This window comes from Syngnathus floridae, chromosome 3 (genome assembly GCF_059516105.1).
Source record: "Syngnathus floridae isolate MCC-2025c chromosome 3, RoL_Sflo_1.0, whole genome shotgun sequence".
In the NCBI taxonomy this organism is placed as follows: Eukaryota; Metazoa; Chordata; class Actinopteri; order Syngnathiformes; family Syngnathidae; genus Syngnathus; species Syngnathus floridae.
The window spans coordinates 1,902,192-1,925,383 of NC_142415.1; the positions used below are offsets into that span (position 1 = coordinate 1,902,192).

The 23,192-nt window shown below is 41.6% G+C and overlaps 1 protein-coding gene across 12 annotated transcripts in view; it reads right to left on the minus strand.

Moving 5' to 3' along the window:
- ano1a (anoctamin 1, calcium activated chloride channel a) overlaps window positions 1-23,192 on the minus strand; it is a 195,724-nt gene that overhangs the window by 118,496 nt on the left and 54,036 nt on the right. For all 12 annotated transcript variants that reach the window (XM_088370469.1, XM_088370471.1, XM_088370474.1 and 9 more), the window contains 5 exons: window positions 18,357-18,508; window positions 17,888-17,942; window positions 17,753-17,804; window positions 1,218-1,273; window positions 996-1,034 (listed from right to left, as the gene is read on the minus strand). In XM_088370469.1, coding sequence (XP_088226595.1) covers window positions 996-1,034; window positions 1,218-1,273; window positions 17,753-17,804; window positions 17,888-17,942; window positions 18,357-18,508 — 354 coding nt within the window. The remainder of the gene's footprint in view (window positions 1-995; window positions 1,035-1,217; window positions 1,274-17,752; window positions 17,805-17,887; window positions 17,943-18,356; window positions 18,509-23,192) is intronic.

Genomic DNA, 23,192 nt, shown 5'->3' on the forward strand with positions numbered 1-23,192 from the left:
ACGTTTTCTTAACTTAAAAAAACAAAAACATTAAAAACAATGCAGAAATTCTAATGAAAGACAACATACAGTACACGTATTGTATCAAAGTCTTTGTTTTTCAGGATCGAGCTTATTGTCGATTTTGCCATGCAAAACTCCCGCGCCAACTCTGACACACACACCGGAGTCATATTTTGCGATTATTTCTTTTTTAAATTCAACCGTTTTGTGCACTGCTTTCCTCTTTGTTAAAAAGTCAAAGTTAAAGTCCCAATGATCGTCACTTACACATCTGGGTGTGGTGGAATGTGTCCTCTGCATTTAACCCATCCCCGTGTGATTTTGATCCATCCCCTGGGGGAGAGGGGAGCAGTGAGCAGCAGCGGTGCCGCGCTGGGGAATCATTTGGTGATCTAATCCCCCAATTCCAACCCTTAATGCTGAGTGCCAAGCAGGGAGGCAATGGGTCCCATTTTTATAGTCTTTGGTATGAGCCGGCCAGGGTTTGAACCCACAACCTTCCAGTCTCAGGACGGACACTCTACCACTTGGGCACTGATCCATGATCAGCTTTACTGCTCCCACTTGCTTCCTTTGGAGGCATGATTAGAGTTGATGCAATCCTCAGAGTAACGAGAATGTAATAACGAACGGAGTCAGTTGGCATGCGGGTCCTCTCGGCTCATCTCGCGAGGTTCGACAACCAAAATTTCGCCGACTTCCGAAGCAAAAAAGGTTGGGGACCACTGGTGTAGATTATACCCAGAACCCCGGTAACACATTAGACCAAACTTGCACTGGCACGAAAATTAAGTCACACCGAGCGCACGGGTGTCAGTCTACTAAAGCAAGGTCCTTTGTATGTATGCACATCTACGGAAAAGATTGACTGGTGAAACAAGCTCAAATTTGCAAATATTCCTTACATTGTCTGTTTTTAATATTTATTTGAACTAACATGTATCAAGTAATTAAACTGATTAAAATTATTTACATGAGTCAGTTTTGGTTACCTTTCTGTCGCTGGGTTTGGCATTGACTCCTATCTCCCCCTGTAACATTTAAACACTGGTAAATTCAATATCTTAAGCACACCAACACAGAATTTAGCAGTTTTTTGTTTGAGGCTGCAAATATCACATAAAATAGTTGCAAAATTATGCAGCTCATGGAGCCTTCATTATTGTACTTTAAATGTTCTCAAGCCTTATTTGAGCATTGATGTTGATACTCACATCATGAGGCGGATAACCAGCTGTATAAACACCATTGGCAAGCAGACTGGTGAACCCTGTGAAAATCAATATCATAAACATAACATTCAGGATACCCATAGAAAATACTATTCTACTCGCAGAATTTCAGTTTGAAAAACATACATAAGTGCTGCATAACCCTTGTAAAAGTTTCCAGTACGGTATCTAAAAATGCAGCAATGATTCAGGCTTGCGGGATGCAGCTTAATTTCATTACGTGGTAATGATTTTCTTTGTTACAAAGGTTCAAAATCCTTCAGAAAAACGCTGATGTGCTTCAATGTGCCCCGCTCCTTTTTTTAAATATCAGCAAATGTGCAAATTCGCATGCAAGCGAGTAAAGGAAAAAGGAAATGTAGGATAGAGATTGGACCATATGTTTCCAACATAGTATTTTTTAATGACATAGTACATTTTTGGTATCTGAAACAAAACAAAAAAATAGATAAAAAAAACAATAGGTAGGGAAACATTTGGCCCACCCTGTAGCAAAATAGAAACTGAAATGTGAGTATTTTTTGGAGGGGTTACAATTTTAAGTATAGTCATTTTAAATTCAGAAAATAGTTTTTTTTATTCAAGCTGTTCTATTTTTTTACTTGTATTTTGCTGACATTAGATTTCTTGAAACTGTCCCAGAATTTGATATTTTTTCAATACAGTAGGTCAAAATCTTCACAACACACATCTGCAGCAAAATTCAGACACAAACATGACAGACAACCGTTCCAGTGGTGTTCATGTAGGAATTGTGCTGCAGATTTGTTTGACCTACCAGCAGAGCAGTTCAGCTGATGTGCAAATGTGTGTATCCTGTGTTAAAACAATATTGTATTAAAAACACAAAAAGAAATAAAATGAAATGTGTTGGAATAATTTTAAGTGAAGCTTTGGCCTGCCAGACCTGGAGGCCTCGACTTTACGAGTTTATCTTTCCTTTTATCTAGGTTCTTTCTTTTTAGTGATAGGGATGTCTTTTGATCCCTGTCAGCCATTTGTATCCTTCCTGTCCTTATGTTGTCTGTGTGTTTTCGTTCCCGTAAGAGGCCTTCACTAACAATGAGCAGGGCTTATTTGCATAGGTGACATGTTCTTTGTTTGATTCACAGGAACTTCATTCCTTTTAATTTAGATGTAGGTTTGGTTCATAGATTGTAGTTTATCAGACCTGTTTTTCTTTGTTCAAGGTTACATACAGTTAGAAGTAGTTGCATAAAAGTTATCCCATATTTACTCAATGTTTGTTTAAGGAACTGCATACCGGTTACCTCACGTTTGCTTAATGTGTGTTGAAGTGTTTAGGACAAGTTACTTATTATTATTATTATGTGTTAATTACCAAGTAGACAAAGTTAGCAAAGGTCTAGTTGCATTTGTTCCACAGCAAAGCGGCAATCAACGTGCTTCAGGGTATTTGACCACAGTCGAGAAGGAGTCAGCCAACTGTGAGGGAAGACGGCTGAGGACGGTCTCTGCGGGGGTTCAAGAGCCAACAACGAAGTGCTAATTCACACCACACTACATTCTTTTGCTAATCAGCGTTGCTACAGACACAATCCCCCCTCCCTTTAGTGTAGCAACGCCTCTGTAACCAGGGCAACCATAACATTAAAAAGAGGGGCACGTGGAGTAAGGACTCAGAACTGATGGAGGTTGTAACTGAGATTGCTTTCTCTATCGTTCTCCTCGCGAGTAAACCTGTTCTGGTTGTCTTCTCCTCTTCATTCCAGCGAGTGATTTAATGTCTAATCGTATTTAGACCCAACATTTAATTGGTCCTTCGAGCCGGATGCCAACACACCTGAGGATTCCAGCGGACGGCAGCAGAGATCCAGAAAGACCGCGCGCGGCAGGACCTCCCTAGGTGGGGTCCTACATCCTTTTCAAGGGCTGGCTGTCTGCTCGTCAGCTGGGATCTAAGGGTTGAAGGCAGTCCGAGGTGCAGAGGTGAAGAGAACCAGGGGGTGAGTTTGTTTTGTTTAAAAGTGTGGTGCGGCCGAGGGCTCGTCATGCCCTGTAAAACCCTAGGTGTGTAAGTAGGACAACGGAAGTCCACAGACCCTGCATAACTGAAATTCCGTGTAGGACAGTGGATGTCCAAGTAGTAGGTTGCGGAGCCGCAGAAAAGCTGAAAATGAAATTTCCGTCTATAACATCCGTAATACTGAGTGATTGAGAGTGTGAATGGGAATACGTATCACTAGATACAGTATTCCATATTAAAGCAGTGGGGAACACATAACGTGGTTCTGTGGACGCAATAGGCAAGGATTCTCCACCAGAACGCTGGTAGAAGTGAGAATCACCACAGGATCTTTTCGTTATCCCACTGGAAACACCCGGCTTTAGAAACCCCTATGGTTTTACAGTTGGGACCAAATTGATTAAAATGGGGAACGGGAAGAGTAAAAATAATATCCGAGATAATCTTAAATGTAAAGATTGGAAAATAATTGAAAGGCAGGATCCCGACCGACTTAAAAACCTCGATAAATGGGTTAAGAAATATAAATTTGAGGGACAACTAAAAACAACCAAATTGATAGAACTTAGAGGCGCCATAAAAGAGAAAACAAAGAGAGACCCTAGAAAAATGAAAAAAGAAGGAGATGAGGATGTGGTGTTTTGGCTCAAAGTAGCAGGAGAGAGAGAGAGGGGAGAAAAAGAGAAAGTGGAAAAGGCACTGTATTGTAGGAAGGAAGATGATGAGACCGGGCCTAATAGTAGGCAGGCAAGAGATAATCAAAATTTACAGAGAGCTAGAGAAGAAGGGGGAGGTGTAGAGGAAGTAGAGAAGCGCGTAGGGAAAGCACATGCTACAACTTCAAAACATAAGGTCATAGAGAAGTTGTATCCACAAATACCCGACACTGGTGCACAAGAGGGGTCACCCCCCCCTTATGGGTTAAAAGACAGAGCCACCAGACAGAAAAACCCAATAGAAATGGATTGGTCAAAGGAAATGGGAGCAAACTATCCATTGATCCCTAGAACCAAACCTGGGTCTTCAGCCCCAGTTGCTGAAGAGGCAACTGTTGAAAATTCCGAATTAACTCCAGATATGCCACTGTATCCAATGATACAAGTGGCCAACCCAAATTATGACCCAAGAAATGAACAAGTACACCCCAGGGTGGTAATGGTTTACAGAACATGGACAATGGATGATGTAAGGAAAGCATTAGAAGGGGTAGTTTCTTATAGGGAGGATGTGGAACAGTTCTGTACAGGAATGGAAGACTTGAGGAGATCTTATAGTTTGAATGGGACTGAAGTCCAACAAGTCTGGATGACTGCTTTGGGCCCAGAGTGGCATTTGGTCAGAGGAGAGTGGGCACTCATAAATGCTCGGGGTCAACCCTTACCCTATGATAGCCCAGAATTAATTAATCAAATGGAAGGGCTGATTAACCGGGTACGCAACAGATATAGAATGAGAGCAAATTATACAGAGATAGGGAAAACAAAACAAAATGATAATGAAGCCTTTGACGAGTATCGAGTGCGCATGACAAAAGTGTTTAAAACACACAGTGGGCTGGTGGAAGATATTGCGCCTCAAGGTGCTTATCAACAGCAATTAAAAAATGCCATCCACGCAGGGTCCAGGCCAGCAATACAAGGCTGGGTGATCAAACATTATATAGGCATGAACACCGGAACTTTGGAGGAATACATAAATCACGCCCTCCATGCAGAAAAAGTAGTCAAAGAAAAACAGAAACAAGTGAAAGCGACAAAAGACATTTTTTGGGTAGATGAGGACAGTGACACTTTCTACCAAGATACAGGCAGAGGGTGGAAAAGTCAGAGGGGGCGAGGAGCCACTAATAAAGGAGGCTCCAAGGGCCACGGGAGAGGATTTGTACCTTATAGTGAACGTGAATGTTGGAATTGTGGAGAAAAGGGCCACATGGCACACAATTGTCCATATAAACAAAACAATAATGACTAGTACAAGATCAAAATAAATCAGATTCTCATGTAATAAAGTGGGGACCCGGCAGCCAAAATTAAAGAGAAATTAGCTTAAATATACAGGAGATATTTGTGTTAACAGGATAAAGATAAAGAAACACTGAAGTTAAAATTTGCAAAATAAATGGAACAGAATTACAAATAGCTCCTGAAACTAAAATAGAGAATAAATCTGACAAATAAGATGAGCAAAAAGGTGTTCTTAGTACGCTCTGTGTGGTTTTATATGTTGTGCATCATCCTCTTGTGCTGATGTGTGTGTGTGCGCGTGTGCGCAGAGGATCCTCATGAATGTTGTGTATATGTGTGTGTGTGTGAGTGAGATGTGTGTCCTATGGAAGAAATCAGTAATGGAGAATGTTCAGGAGGCTGTTGAGCAATAATAGGGTAATTGAGAAGTGGATGATGGTGTGCTTAAGTTGGTTGGAGAACCTAAGATGAGCAGTGTGTGGCAGTAGAGAAAATAAGACGTGTGTGGCAGAAAGTGACTAGAACGGTGGCTTGATAGGATGAAAATAAGAGACAGCAAATGTTGTGTAGAAGACAGTGAAAGATGTTGTATGTGAACATGATGAAAGGGGGCAACAGCAAAGTTGGCCTGCCCTTTGAGAGGGTGAGACTGACAAGCGCGTAGTCGCGGGTCGGGGCTGTGCGCGTACGCCTGTGCTATGCTCGTGTGGGCGGTGGGCCGGCATCATGATTGTTGCAGGAAATGGCCAGCCTGTGACCAATCAACATTGATGCCGCGTCTCCCCCTCGCACGGGGGGTGCTATGGCTGTGGGCGAGGCAGGGAAAGTGTGAGTTTCTCAGAGAATGTTTGAAGCAAGGTGATGCTTAAGGAAGATGTGACAACATTAGCATGAAGGATAAAAGGCACTGATGGAAAAAAAAAAAAGGTATAACCAAAACGTCAAAATAGAGGATGACGTTTGCGCAGCGTTGTTTGTTGGTATTGTTTGTGATTTGTGTCTCTGCTGTTTTTGTGTTGTTTGTGTGCTGTCAGTGTTATGTGTTAAAAGGATGAAATTGGCTAATATACGTAGGTGCACAAAATAATTTATTAGACTGTAGTCTATCTGATTTGCACCGCAAAACAAAATCAATTTTGAAAAAATAGGAAGTAAAGAAAAGCAAGCAATTTGTTTATGGGCAGAAACTGGTCCACACTGCATTAATGCCTAGCCTTGATGAAACAAAATTTGAGAGATGGAAAGAACTTGCTTTCTGGAATTGGATGAAGAAAAATTATGTAATAACGACATTTTAAAGCTAAATTTAAAATTTGAGAATAAGAGAGCGATTGAGCTAGTTAAAGTTAAGAAACAACAACAATTAACTATTATATTAATTCACTGGCAGTTATTTTGTTGATTTTTTTCCGATTGGTGGATTGGGTTGTCACTTTGAGAAAGAAAAACTTCCGATGCAAATGGGCAGCAATATTATGTGCTCGTACAAATGAACCGATACATATGGGCAGCAATATTAAGCCATGAAGTTGTCAAGTGATGTTGACTTGACACATGGCTCAACAGGGGGGATGAAAGGGCAGTTCAGTCAGCTTTATACAACATATGGATTTGATTCATATACAAAACATTTATAAAAAAAAATTGTAGAGCTTGTTTACCATGTGCTAAACTCAATCCACAGGGTTATAATGCCTGGTCATAATAGATGCATTCTCAAAATGGATTGAATTGGCTTCAAAGTAAACACTGAATGCCTTAACAGTGGCAAAAATGTTATGTAACAAAATAATACTTTGGCAACAACAGCTGTAGACGTTAAAGAATGAAATTAATATCTCTAGAATGAATGTTTGATAATTGGTTTCAGGTAACTACCTATAAGAGTAACTGGTAAAAGAAACGATTGATTGCTAATGGAAAAACAAGTTGCAAACCAGAGAGAAAAAAAAAAAAAGAAAAAAAATGAATGTCATGTGTATGGGTTTGCGACCGATTCTTTATGTTGTACCATTACCATTGACCAAAGATTGTGTGAAATCTGTCACGTCTACTGATTGTGAAATGTACAACAGAGCGTTCTATATAATATCCGTTGAGGAAAAGAAAAGAAACCATTGCTTCTAGAGAATGTAGTCAAGCAAAATTGTATATGTATCGACACGCCAAGATCTGGGGAAAAGCTGGAAAAAACCAAAATGTCTTTAAATTTGAGAGGCGACGATGATCTGACTTTAATTGATGCAATTAGAGTCCCCAGAGGAGTTCCTGATTAATAAGAATTAATTGACCAAATTGCAGCAAGATGGGAGTCTTCCATTTGTTGGTGGTGTTCGATAAACAAAAACGTAGACAGGATAAATTACATCCATTACAACGTGCAAAAATTGGGCAAATGGACACAAGCGGGGCTTGAGGCAGTGCATGAACAGCTAGCAACGACTTCCCTAATGGCCTTCCAGAATCGCATTGCTCTTGATATGTTGTTGTCTGAGAAAGGAGGGGTCTGTGCAATGTTCGGAGAACAGTGCTGTACCTTTATCCCCAACAACACCGCCCCTGATGGGAGCCTGACAAAGGCCATTGCAGGCCTGCGATCCCTCAACACGAGGATGAAAGAGTACTCTGGTGTGGACACATCAATGTGGGACAACTGGATGCATGCCTTTGGGAAGTATAAAGCACTTGTGTCCTCAATTATAATATCAGTTGCAGTATTTACTGCTATACTCACCTTGTGTGGATGTTGTTGTATTCCATGTCTGCGTGCTCTGTTTAATCGTCTCATCACTACAGCAATATCGCCCATGGAAGACAAGATGGCCCGGGTATGCCTAATGTCTGAACGCCAACATGTTGATGATAACGATGAAGATGAAATTTATGCACTTGAGTTTACAGACTTTTCCCCAGATCTGTGTGTTTCCAAATGATGATGATGCAACAATTGACCCTTGGGTGTAAACATATTTGTGCTCATACCTGTGATCCGACAACTGAAAATCGAGTGAAGTGGGTGTTTTTGGTGATGTAAAAATTGAGCAAATATGTGATAAACAGGGGGAAATGTTGGAATAATTTTAAGTGAAGCTTTGGCCTGCCAGACCTGGAGGCCTCGACTTTACGAGTTTATCTTTCCTTTTATCTAGGTTCTTTCTTTTTAGTGATAGGGATGTCTTTTGATCCCTGTCAGCCATTTGTATCCTTCCTGTCCTTATGTTGTCTGTGTGTTTTCGTTCCCGTAAGAGGCCTTCACTAACAATGAGCAGGGCTTATTTGCATAGGTGACATGTTCTTTGTTTGATTCACAGGAACTTCATTCCTTTTAATTTAGATGTAGGTTTGGTTCATAGATTGTAGTTTATCAGACCTGTTTTTCTTTGTTCAAGGTTACATACAGTTAGAAGTAGTTGCATAAAAGTTATCCCATATTTACTCAATGTTTGTTTAAGGAACTGCATACCGGTTACCTCACGTTTGCTTAATGTGTGTTGAAGTGTTTAGGACAAGTTACTTATTATTATTATTATGTGTTAATTACCAAGTAGACAAAGTTAGCAAAGGTCTAGTTGCATTTGTTCCACAGCAAAGCGGCAATCAACGTGCTTCAGGGTATTTGACCACAGTCGAGAAGGAGTCAGCCAACTGTGAGGGAAGACGGCTGAGGACGGTCTCTGCGGGGGTTCAAGAGCCAACAACGAAGTGCTAATTCACATCACACTACATTCTTTTGCTAATCAGCGTTGCTACAGACACAATCCCCCCTCCCTTTAGTGTAGCAACGCCTCTGTAACCAGGGCAACCATAACATTAAAAAGAGGGGCACGTGGAGTAAGGACTCAGAACTGATGGAGGTTGTAACTGAGATTGCTTTCTCTATCGTTCTCCTCGCGAGTAAACCTGTTCTGGTTGTCTTCTCCTCTTCATTCCAGCGAGTGATTTAATGTCTAATCGTATTTAGACCCAACAAATGATAATCATTCCATCAAGTGCCATGTTCAAGTTTCTGATATCACTAGCCTTGTAGTGTAGCCAGAGCCGATCAACAGCACCTAAAATAATTGAACGAAAATGACAGCAATGTCTAAACAAAGAAATATTTTGTTTCATGTTTCTGAAATCTTAGTCTTGTACTGTGATGTCCCCAGAGTCAAACCTCAACCGTACCACTACTGTGCAACATTATCGAGGTGTCAGAATAACAAACATCTACATCAAGGGTGTCCAAACGTTTTGCAAAGAGGGCCAGATTTGTTTAAATGAAAATGTATAGTATGTATGTATGTTTTAGTCGGCTAATACGAACTGACATTCCTCGACCCATTACCATTGTAAATGATCTTGTAAATATGTAACGATATCCTTTGCTGTCTGCAGATAGGTTGATACTGCAAATGAGAATCTACTGTCTATTGCACTACCAGGCTAGTTAAAGATTAAAATAATAACAAATTAAATACAAATGAATGATTTTATGACAGTTGAATGTTTTTTATTACATGTATTGAGTTTGTTTTATTATTGTTATTGTTGTATTAACGAGAAGGATAATATTGGTGTTTCGACGGCAGTAAACAGGCCAGGTTGTATCATGCCAGACTTTTTATTCAAATTAAATCATTCTCTGTTCTTTTTTTTTATTTTACCTTCATACACAACTAAATACTTCATAATCACAAAATAATATTCCACAGTAATTTTGTTGTTTGAGATCACTGTGAGTTGGCGGCGCAGACACGCAATAGTGTTTGATGATGGTGATGATGATGAGAGAACTTTATTCATCCCACAGCGGGGAAATTTACTTGTCACAGCAGCGCATACGAGTGCAAGAAAACAAGTGCCAAAATTTCACAAAGGATAAATAACAGACAAGGACAAAGACAAGTGCCGCTAGGAGAGACGAAACACAATTTATATCAGGTGCCACGCATGTTGTAAAGTCTGACAGGAGAGGGAATGAAGGACCTGCGGAACCGTTCCTTCCTACACCATGGGTGTAATAGTCTGCTGCTAAAGGAGCTGCTCAGGGACCGCACAGTGTCATGGAGGGGGTGAGAGGTGTTGTCCATGATGGATTTCAGCTTAATCAATGTCCTCCTCTCACCCACAACCTCAATAAAGTCCAGGGGACAACCCAGGACAGAGCTCGCTCTCCTGACCATCTTATTCAGTCTCCCCCTGTCCAAGTCCGTACTGCCCCCACCCCAGCAGACCACAGTGCAGAGGATGGCAGAGGCCACCACAGAGTCATAGAAGGTCCTGAGGAGAGCCCTGCACACACCGAAGGACCTCAGTCTCCTCAGCAGGTGGAGGCGACTCTGGCCCTTCTTGTACAGGGCGTGGGTGTGATCAGTCCAGTCCAGTTTGTTGTTCAGGCGAACACCAGGGAATTTGTAGTTCTCCACTACCTCAATGTCCGATCCCTGGATGTTCACCGGAGTTAAGTGGGGTGCTGTCCTCCCAAAGCTCACAATCATCTCCTTCGTCTTGTCGGTGTTCAGCCGGAGCTGGTTGAGCTCACACCAGCTGACAAAGTCCTTGATGGCCGTCCTGTATTCCAGATCGTTCCCCTCCGAAACATATCCAACAATGGCCGTGTCGTCGGAGAACTTCTGGATGTGGCAGTGTGCGGTGTCGTGGGTAAAGTCCGAAGTGTACAGGGTGAACAGGAAAGGAGAGTGCACCGCACCCTGGGGGACACCTGTGCTGCAGTGCACCACGTCAGACTCACAGTGATGTAACCTCACATATTGCGGCCTGTCAGTGAGGAAGTCTGTTGTCCATGCAGCCAGGCGCTGGTCCGCACCCACCTTCTCCATCTTCACCCTGAACAGTGACAGCTGGATGGTGTTAAAAGCACTGGAGAAATCAAAGATGATCCTCCCAGTGCTCCCGATGGTCTCCAGGCGAAGGTGTGTTCTGTGCAGTAAATAAATCACTGCATTGTCCACCCCAACACCAGGCCGGTAATACAAACTGCAGGGGGTCCAGCTGCGCTCCCACCAGTGAACGCAGGTGACCCAGGATGATCCCATAGTCTTCATCAGGTGGGAAGTCAAGGAAAAAGGCCTGAAGTGGGTAGTCTCCTTGGGGTGCGGCACCTCCGGTACGGGGACCACGCAGGAGGTCTTCCACAAGGCTGGAACTTTGTTCGGGTTCAGGCTCAGGTTGAACAGGTACATGACCACGCCACTCAGCTGGTCCGCACAGTCCCTGAGCAGCCTCGAACAGATGCCGTCCAGGCCCGGGGCCTTCCATGCCTTGATCTTTCTGAGGTGACTCCTCACCTGAAGATCTGTAAAGGAGAGGAGGGTGTTGGAAGACTGGGGTGATGGGGTGAAGAGGGGGTTGGTGAGCTGGCGGGGGGGAGTGTTGAAGGTGGCAGAAACAAATCTGTTGAAGAACAGATTGTGTTCATCCGCCCAGTCCTTGTCCCCATTAGCTGGTTTCTGATCAACCCCTTTACCATGGCCCGAGATAGATTGCAGACCATGGTAAAGGGGTTTGTAGAGTTAGTAGCAAGTAGACGGAGCTCTCACCAGTAGTCTGTGGATTATGTTCCTTTTCCCTGTGCAGCGTCAGATCTGATCTGATCTTAGCGCCGCTTAAGTTCTTGGGGTGCAAAGATTTGAATGAGGAAGTGTCTGTATCATTGATTATCTTGCAAACAGACACCTGTGTGCCTCGATCATGAGCGGTCACTCACGTGCGCATTCCCATTCGTACACGTTTCACTTTTGTGGCTCGCTCCGGGGCGCGCAGGTCCCCGCGACATGCGAGCGGGCCACATATTATTGATTTTATGACACAATGCTTCGGGCCTGTCTAAATTTAGGCACAGGCCTGTTTTGACCCATGGGCCGGATTTGGGGGATGCCTGATCTCCATCCATCCATCCATCCATCCATCCATCCATCCATCCATCCATCCATCCATCCATCCATCCATTCATCCATCCATCCATCCATCCATCCATCCATCCATTTTCTGAACCGCTTAGTCCCCACGGGGGTCGCGGGTGTGCTTGAGCCTATCCCAGCCGTCAACGGGAAGTAGGCGGGGGACACCCTGAACCCGTTGCCAGCCAATCGCAGGGCACACAGAGACAACCAACCATTAGCACTCGCACTCACACCTAGGGACAATTTGGAGTGCTCAATCAGCCTACCAAGCATGTTTTTTGGGATGTTGGAGGAAACTGGAGTGCCCGGAGAAAACCCACGCTGGCCCGGGGAGAACATGCAAACTCTACACAGGGAGGGCCGGAGGTGGTGAAAGAGACAACCCTTGTTGCGGAGGGGGGGGGGGTGCTCGAGCTGACATTAGGCAAAAGACTACACCCTAAACTGGTCACCAGCCAGTTGCACAAATTGCAAAAAACTACCATCCACACCCACATGCACACCATCACTGAGTGGGAATCAATCCAACACTGCCCGTACACAAATCAGGTGCGTATACACCTACCATAAGCGCCTCTTCGTATGTACAATATAAACATGTTGCCTCCCTGTGTGGAGATCTCCCCACTGAAATAATATCTGCATCTGAAGGCCTTAAAAAAAAGCGAAGAGTTCATCGTCAAAACAATACCAGTGTTGACATGTCAACATGATGAAATGTACCCTGAGTTATTATGAATGCATTTGCTTATATTATGGCTAACATTCCAAGCAGCCCGAGACAAAAAGACTCCATTGCAATTTCAGAAACGTGTATTATAAAAACTCTTATGAACTCTCAAGAATTCTGATCATGAACTTTGAAGAATCCCGATTATTGGGCAAAAAAAAACCATGAACCACCATGTTGTTGCTGTATACAACTTAGAATGCCACACTTGTTATTTTTGTGATAGCAAAAGAAACATATAGAATGTGTAATTATTGAGGTGCATGATGTAAATTGCTGGTTGAAATCAGAACTAGATAACTAGATAGGCAAAATTGCTTCATCAGCAAGTCATGTGTTCAGTGGATGAAATGAAATTGTGATGAATGGTGACAAAGTACTGTATTTTCTGCACCATCAGGCGCTTTGGGTGAAAAGGTGCAGACTCAATTGCGGAGTCTATTTTGTATTTAATCCACACATAGGGCGCACCGCATTATAGGGTGCATCCATGCCATGACTTACGGTAAACAAAAAAAAGAACGTCACGGGAGCTAGACAGTGAGTTCTTTATTCTACTGTTAACCTACTGTACTCACATTATTAGTGTGAAGGCAAAGGCCTTTACACTTATGTTATTCTACTTTTTTATTCTCCTCACTTTTTTGTCCTTGTTCTTCTTCCATATAATTCAACTGATTCACTCCATTCCACTTTTCTATGTATTCGAAATATTCACGTGATGAGCGCTTCCATTTTTCTCGTTCAGAAAATGTTCCGTTTTCGCAAAATTCGCAAATTTACGACAAATGTTTCCCCATTCATTCTTAATGGCACATTCAATATTTCAACTTACGTCGTTCCAGTTTAAAATTCACATCATTCAGCACATTCGAATCACATTCGGGAAGATTCTCGACATTCCCAGAACTGTCAAATTCACAAATTTCATGTTTTCACGTTTAAAATTTCCGCAAAATTTCACAAAATTTCGTTTTTCACCTCTAATTTCTACATTTTTCAACCGATTCAACCCATTCCAACTTTCAACTGGTCATCGTTTGCCTACCTTTTCCACAATTATACACTTACCAAAAATTCCAAATTTTTAAATTTGAAATTCACGCCAAATTCTCCCAAATTTCATTTTTCCCTTCTACTTTCTGCATTTTTCCACCGATTCAACCCGTTCCAACTTTCAACAGTTCATCTTTTGCCTACCTATTCCACAACTTCCCACTTACCCGAAATGTTCAATTTTGAAATTTCCCCAAAATTTCACAAAATTTCATTTTTTCTCCTCTAATTTCTACATTTTTCAACCCATTCCAACGTTCAACTGTTCATCTTTTGCCTACCTATTTCACGACTTCTCACTTACCAAAAATTCCAAATTTTCAAATTTGAAATTCACGTCAAATTCTTCAAAATTTTGTTTTTCCCATCTAATTTCTACATTTTTCCACAGATTCAACCCATTCCAATTTTCAACTTTTCATCTTTTGCCAACCTATTCCACAACTTCCCATTAACCAAAAATTCCAAAATTTCAATTTTAAAATTCAGGCAAATTCTCCAAAATTTGGTTTTTCCTTTCTAATTTCTACATTTTTCAACTGATTCAACCCATTCCAACTTTATTCACTTTGTTCACCTTATGCTTACCATATTCACCCCCTTCACCCCAACTTCCATTATGCTTACCAAATTCTAGTGATGGGTCAGGCGACACCGATGCGTCGGCGCATGTGTTGAGCTCATAGAGCGAAGCCCTAAGTGGGTGCGCGTATCGCTTTAAAAAAGTCACGTGACCGAACGAGCAGCAGTATAGTCTATCAAGTAAGCGCGCCAAAGCTCTGTTAAAGGAAGCGCATCTGCTAAAACAATATCTGATGTTTTGCAGTCCCCAAGTCAGAGACTGGAACAATCAAAGACCCACTACACTGCACTCCAGCCTCATCTGTGCTGCGTGAGTGGCTGTTTTCAACGGCGGGAGAAATTGTGTCCAAAAAAAATGCAACAGGCTTACTTGACATTGGAAAAACTTTTTTATAAAATTTGTAAATCCCAGTGCACAAGCATCCTCTTACATGTTCGCATTATTAATTGACTGTAACAAATAAATAAAATATATTTTAAATTTAAATATATACTATATATATTATTTTACAATATAATATATAATTTTAACTTTTAACTTTAACTTTATAATTACTTAAAGGAACTAACGTGTATACTATGTCATCAAATCAGTGTCAGTTGAGTCTGTCAACTTTGATGCCTGTAGTATTCTTAAGGTCCAGCGGTTGTCGGGAGTGTCAGCAGTCAGCAACACAGTATCGACACAGTGTCAATACAGTTTGCCAATGTGTATGGACGACACACGATGCCTCATGGATCCATTACTACCAAATTCACCCCTTCACCCCCACTTCAACAGTGTGGCGGCCATTTTGGATTGACCCAGAAGTGCCCCAAAATCAACACAAAGTGAACCGGAAGTGCCCCAAAACAAACAGGAAGGGCCCAAAATGAACAGGAAGTGACCCAATATGACCAGGAAGTGAACCGGAAGTGCCCCAATGTTAACAGGAAGTGAACCGGAAGTGACCCAAATCAAACCGGAAGTGACCCAAATTAAACCGGAAGTGCCCCAAATCAAACCGAAATGTGACCTAAATCAAACCGGAAGTTACCCAAATAAACCGGAAGTAACCTTTTTAAACTGGAAGTGACCCCAAATAAACCGGAAGTGCTCTAAATTAAAGCGGAAGTGCCCCAAATAAACTGAAAGTGACCTTATTTCAACAAGAAGTGCCCTGAATAGCTAAATTTGCTCTAACTTGTCCAATTCAACCCATTTCAACATTTGAACCCCAAAAGTGAACCTCCTGGACCCATACATTTCATTTCGTTCCAAATTTCATTTTCCAAATTAATTTTCCGCAATTATTTTTTTAAAATCCCCATTCATTCTCAATGGGGATTCAACATTTGCTCTAACTTCTACAATTTTTGTCCGATTCAACCCGTTTCAACATTTTAACCCCAAAAGTGAACCTCCTGAAGCCGTATATTCCGTCTGAACCCGTATATTTCATTTCATTCCAAATTTCTAAAATTTTGGGCATTATTTTTTTTTTAAATTCCCATTCATTCTGTAACATTTGCTCTAACTTCTACAATGTTTGTCCCATTTAACTTGTTTCAACTTTTGAACTCGAAAGTGAACCTCTTAAACCCGTAGTTTTCGTTTTGTTCCAAATATAAAAAAAATGTTGGCGCAATTATTTTTTAAAGTCCCATTCATTCTCTATGGGGATTGAACAATTGCTCTAATTTCTACATTTTTCAACCGATTCAACCCGTTCCAACTTTCAACTGTTCATCTTTTGCCTACCTATTTCACAACTTCCCACTTACCAACAATTCTACATTTACAATTTTGAAATTCACCCCAAGTTCTCCAAAATATCATTTTACACTTCTCATTTCTACATTTCTCAAGTAGTTCAACTCATTCCAACATCACTCTGCAGCGTTCCCCCAGAAGTTATTCAGTTTCATGCCTTCACACGCAATTTCTCCAGAAATTGCATTTGCTAGTTGTTAATCGATATTTATACACAAATCCTCATCTTCTGTATCCAAATTAAACAGTTGGGCAAGTTCACCATTAAACATGCCAAGTTCCTTCTCGTCGTTGCCACGTTGCTCTTCTGCAATGATCCTGGCTTTCCAGACAGCTCTAATTGCGCCTCGTAAGCATGTCTCGTTCTCTATGCCATTTTAGAGGGTTCTAATGCTGTTTTCTTTGCACAAACGATAGTATTTATTTATCAATGGCACCGGAGATATGTGTTGTGTACAGTCCTCTGATTGGTTTATCGCCCCGATCTATGTAAAACATAATATTCTCTGATTGGTTTATCGGGTCTACAGATTACGCCTGTATATTACATCTCTGTGTGGCGGAAGCCACACAAAACAACTTTGGCTTTGTCTATGCCATTTTAGAGGGTCCTAATGCTGTTTTCTTTGCATAAGCAATAGTACAGTAATCCCTCATTTATCTTGGATAATTGGTTCCAAGACCACCCACGATAGGTGAAAATCCGCGAAGTAGTATCACCCTCTCATTTTTAACATACGTACATTTTTTGTGTATCAATAAATGTATATTAAACCATATAAGTGCATAAGTTATCATTAGAACATTAAAGAATAGTTTCAACATGTAATACGATGTAATATGAATAGTATGAATGACATACAGAACATAATGTATAAATAATAAAAATATAAATATGATACGTGTCATACACACACGCACGCACGCGCGCGCACACACACACACACGCACATCTACAAATGTGTAGATGTAGCTAAAGTATACATACTGTAAATAAAAACTCTTTTATTATGATAACATCTTTTGTATAACAAGGTACAAGTGTACATACTGTAAATGTGTTTTTAGAGCTCTTATTATTATAAAAAAAATTATAACACGGTACAATACTGTAAATATGTTTTTAGAACTCTTATTATTATAACACCTTTTGATAACAAGGTACAATACTGTAAATATGTTTTTAAAACTCTTACTATTATACAATTTTTTTTATAACAAGGTACACGTGTACGTATTGTAATTATAGGCTCCCTGCCTTCTGCTAGCTTGCGGGCAACTTTCGTGCCATAATTCCTCAATTTAAAATGTGTTGAATGTTTTAAGGCAACCTCATAGCTGGAATACCCTTCTGTTTTCACTGACCGCATGCTCTTCTTGTGTTATATTTTATAATTGGTCAACACACCACCTTATCAGTAATACTTTTGGAGGGTTTGTCAGGTGAGCAGCAGATATTTACATTGCATGAATAATACAAAATGACACAATAACGTGAAAAAATATCCCTTAGAATTAGGGTAATGTGAAAAAGTATTACCCAACGAGTACAAGGCCCTGGTACATCTTGTCCTTTTCAGCAATTCATACACCTGGCAAAACAGGAAATACACACATTACACATTATACATTTCTTCATATTGCACTCCTTGAAGTTAATCATAATCATACTTACAATTGAACTCCTTGTCTTGCTGTCAAAGAAATTATCTCTGTCAGACAGATCGAATCTAGAGACGAAACCCCATAACAAATCTGTTAGACACTTTATACTCTTGGCAACAACAACAATTTCAATGTTTTCAACGCAAATCATCCCAAAAAAAATATATATATATACTATATATATATATATATATATATATATATATTTTTTTTTTTTGTTGTTTTTTGTGAAAACATTGAAATTGTATATATATATATATATATATAATATATATATATATATATTTTTTTATATATTTTAAAAAATATATTTTTTTGTTTTTTGTTTTTTTTGAAAACATTGAAATTGTTATATATATACATATATATATATATATATATATGTGCAAACGTTGTTTTGTTGGCTGTATGAGAGATATTTGACACAAAGTTATTATGGAAACAACCAGTGTTTTAAGTCAGGTTAAGATTTTACTCACAGGTGTGCCTTCTCTCTGGAAAAAGGGTGTAACAGTGATTTCACACTTTTAGGCTTGTTGGTGTCCACTTTTGGGTGCAATGGAGATGTGACTTTGTGAATGAACAGTCGGATCTTTTCCACAATATTACTTCCTTGTTTAACTTCAAAAACCTAAAAGGGGCACAAGAGGAGTGAAATAGTGTTAATTCGAACTGAAAATTGGTTGTGTTTAAATTATTTATATTTCATTTAACGTGACCAGTGCCTTCAATGAATGAAAGTTCATGAACCTGATCATATTTTGGACGAATGTGAACTGAAGGTAGCGCATTTATGCTTTGTGAACATTTTTTGTGAAGGCGCTCATTCTGGGGCCAATGAGCGATTTTGAAAGATGCCAGATTCAAGTATGTTTTTTCAAGGATGCCAGGTAGTCTCTCTTAGACTTCAAAATAAAACCTAGCTAAACACACTTTAAACAAGGCTTATGCGGGGAAAGACAATTTGGAATCCCGGCCACAATCAGTCACACGGCACGTGCGTAATCAAAATGTGCTGTGTGCTGAGAGGAGTGAAGCAAGCACAATGCGACGTCAGTTGATGTAAACTCAGTCACGCGACGAGCAGATCCACTCGCCCTTTCTTTTCAAACGGCACTAATAAGGTATCATACTATGAGCACATTCAGAAATTTTAAAAGTTGTAGTGCTCTCAATGGCGTTGAACAACAAATTACTCATGAGATTGTTTTTGTTGTTGTTGTTTTAGTAATTGTTTTGGGCTTTGCACCTTTACCTTTGCAGTATGTATGTATGTATGTATGTATGTATGTATCTCTCTCTCTCTCTCTGTCTCTCTCTCTCTCTCTCTCTCTCTTTCTCTCTTTTTCTCTTTCTCTCTATTTCTCTCTCTCTGTCTCAATCTCTATCTATCTATCTATCTATCTATCTATCTATCTATCTATCTATCTATCTATCTATCTATCTACGGGTGCGCGTTCGGCAGTCCGCTGCAGTTGCGCGATCAGACAAAAATGCGCAAACGAAAAAATGCTTAAAAAAGGCGTTTTTTTTGCTTGGAATGGATTACATTTTTCTCAATTATTTATAATGGGAAAACATGATTTGGAATTCGAACAATTCACTTCTCGAACAGCCTTCTGGAACGCATTGTGGTCGAAAACCGAGGCTATACTGTACATACGTATATACATACATACACACACGCACACACACACGCGTACACACACACACATTTAAAGTACCGTATTTGCCGGTGTATTGGTCGACCTTTTTCGATCCAAAATCGACCGAAAAAAATCGACCTCGACTTATACACCGAGTCATAAAATTTAACTTCGTATTCATCGCTTCAAATGTGATGGTAACCAAGGCCGTTTCTCATGCATCTCATTGTGCGTTGCACTTAGAAAATTTGAACCGGGCGGCGTGCGCGAGTGCGCGGCCCGCTGGAAGTCGAATGAGGCGCCGCCACCACCTCCGCGGTGCTTATAAACAGCCGATCCGCTCGGCGGGGGCTATTTTCGGCCACTTGGCTCGTGCGCACGGCCTCCCGGATGTGCCGGGCGGGTGCGCGAGCTCGCCGGCCGCTGGAAGTCGAATGAGACGCCGCGACCACCTCCGCGGTGCTTATAAACAGCCGATCCGCTCGGCGGGGGCTATTTTCGGCCACTTGGCTCGTGCGCACGGCCTCCCGGATGTGCCGGGCGGGTGCGCGAGCTCGCCGGCCGCTGGAAGTCGAATGAGGCGCCGCCACCACCTCCGCGGTGCTTATAAACAGCCGATCCGCTCGGCGGGGGCTATTTTTGGCCACTTGGCTCGTGCGCACGGCCTCCCGGATGTGCCGGGCGGGTGCGCGAGCTCGCCGGCCGCTGGAAGTCGAATGAGGCGCCGCCACCACCTCCGCGGTGCTTATAAACAGCCGATCCGCTCGGCGGGGGCTATTTTCGGCCACTTGGCTCGTGCGCACGGCCTCCCGGATGTGCCGGGCGGGTGCGCGAGCTCGCCGGCCGCTGGAAGTCGAATGAGACGCCGCGACCACCTCCGCGGTGCTTATAAACAGCCGATCCGCTCGGCGGGGGCTATTTTCGGCCACTTGGCTCGTGCGCACGGCCTCCCGGATGTGCCGGGCGGGTGCGCGAGCTCGCCGGCCGCTGGAAGTCCAATGAGGCGCCGCGATCTCCTCCGCGGTGCTTATAAAGTGCCGATCCGCTCGGCTTGGAGCTATTTCCGGCCTCCCGTTGGTGCCGGGTGGCGTGCGCGAGCTCGCCGGCCGCGATCTCCTCCGCGGTGCTTATAAACAGCCGCATGCGCACGGCCTCCCGGAATTTGAACACATTTCGTCAATAAATTTCGCATATTGAATTTTGAAGTTTAATATAATGCAACAATTGAGCTCGACTTATACAAAGGATATATCATAAAATCGTAAATTTCCGTCGAATTTTAGGGGGTCGACTTATACACCGAGTCGACCTGTACACCGGCAAATACGGTAATATATATATATATATATATATATATATATATATATATATATATATATATATATATATATATATATATATACACTACCGTTCAAAAGTTTGGGGTCACATTGAAATTTCCTTATTTTTGAAGGAAAAGCACTGTACTTTTCAATGAAGATAATTTTAAACTAGTCTTAACTTTAAAGAAATACACTCTATACATTGCTAATGTGGTAAATGACTATTCTAGCTGCAAATGTCTGGTTTTTGGTGCAATATCTACATAGGTGTATAGAGGCCCATTTCCAGCAACTATCGCTCCAGTGTTCTAATGGTACAATATGTTTGCTCAATGGCTCAGAAAGCTAATTGATGATTAGAAAACCCTTGTGCAATCATGTTCACACATCTGAAAACAGTTTAGCTCGGTACAGAAGCTACAAAACTGACCTTTTTGTGAGCAGATTGAGTTTCTGATGCATCACATTTGTGGGGTCAATTAAACGCTCAAAATGGCCAGAAAAAGAGAACTTTCATCTAAAACTCGACAGTCTATTCTTGTTCTTAGAAATGAAGGCTATTTGCTAAGAAATTGAAGATTTCCTACAACGGTGTGTACTACTCCCTTCAGAGGACAGCACAAACAGGCTCTAACCAGAGTCGAAAAAGAAGTGGGAGGCCGCGCTGCACAACTGAGCAAGAAGATAAGTACATTAGAGTCTCTAGTTTGAGAAACAGACGCCTCACAGGTCCCCAACTGGCATCTTCATTAAATAGTACCCGCAAAACACCAGTGTCAACATCTACAGGGAAAAAGCGGCTGTGGGATTCTGGGCTTCAGGGCAGAGTGGCAAAGAAAAAGCCATATCTGAGACTGGCCAACAAAAGAAAAAGATTAAGATGGGCAAAAGAACACAGACATTGGACAGAGGAAGACTGGAAAAAAGTGTTGTGGACGGATGAATCCAAGTTTGAGGTGTTTGGATCACAAAGAAGAACGTTTGTGAGACGCAGAACAAATGAAAAGATGCTGGAAGAATGCCTGACGCCATCTGTTAAGCATGGAGGAGGTAATGTGATGGTCTGGGGTTGCTTTGGTGCTGGTAAGGTGGGAGATTTGTACAGGGTAAAAGGGATTCTGGCTATCACTCCATTTTGCAACGCCATGCCATACCCAGTGGACAGCTCTTTATTGGAGCCAATTTCATCCTACAACAGGACAATGAGCCCAAACACACCTCCAAATTGTGCGAGAACTATTTAGAGCAGAAGCAGGCAGCTGGTATTCTATTAGTAATGGAGTGGCCAGCGCAGTCACCAGATCTGAACCCAATTGAGCTGTTGTGGGAGCAGCTTGACCGTATGGTACGCAAGAAGTGCCCATCCAACCAATCCAACTTGTGGGAGCAGCTTCTGGAAGCGTGGGGTGCAATTTCTCCAGATTACCTCAACAAATTAACAGCTAGAATGCCAAAGGTCTGCAATGCCGTAATTGCTGCAAATGGAGGATTCTTTGACGAAAGCAAAGTTTGATGTAAAAAAAATCTTATTTCAAATACAAATCATTATTTCTAACCTTGTCAATGTCTTGACTCTATTTTCTATTCATTTCACAACGTTTGGTGGTGAATAAGTGTGACTTTTCATGGAAAACACAAAATTGTTTGGGTGACCCCAAACTTTTGAACGGTAGTGTATATATATATATATATATATATATATATATATATATACGTATATATATGCCATCAGAGCCTGCAAAGCCTTCTCTGCTGGCCTAAAATTATCTGACTCACAGACTGATGTTAACTATATTTTGTCCATGAATACGTATTAAATCATTCGAAATGCTCTGTCTGCTACCTTTCATTGGTAGCCCACTGGTTGTGCTGCTTCCAGACGTGTATTTTCATATTTAAGCATTTAACCAATCACATTTCAGCCACTATTTGTTACCAGGGTCAAAGAGATCTGCCTGGAGGCCTTCACAATCAGTTCTGCGGGCCCTGTGGCATCAAATAAATGTTGATCAAACTGTTGCTTCAACCAATCAGATTTTGAGTTGGTGACACCAAGGCCCTCTTGTAGGCGTGCGGAAACGTCAGCGGATTCACACGCTTTGATTGGATAGTCAGAGAGTGTACTAGCCAGAGCTAGCAAACTGCATCTGTAGTGGGCTGCACAAGCAAAGAAATTGTTGTGTTGATTTAATAGCTGTTTTGTCAACCCACAATGGCTGAAGGAGGAGAAGAAATTGATTTGGTTGTGACTGTCCCCATATCCACTGCTTCTGTTGAACGGACATTCTCAGCCCTACAGCAAATTAAAACTTATGCCAGAAATATGACAGGGCAGGCTCAACTTTCA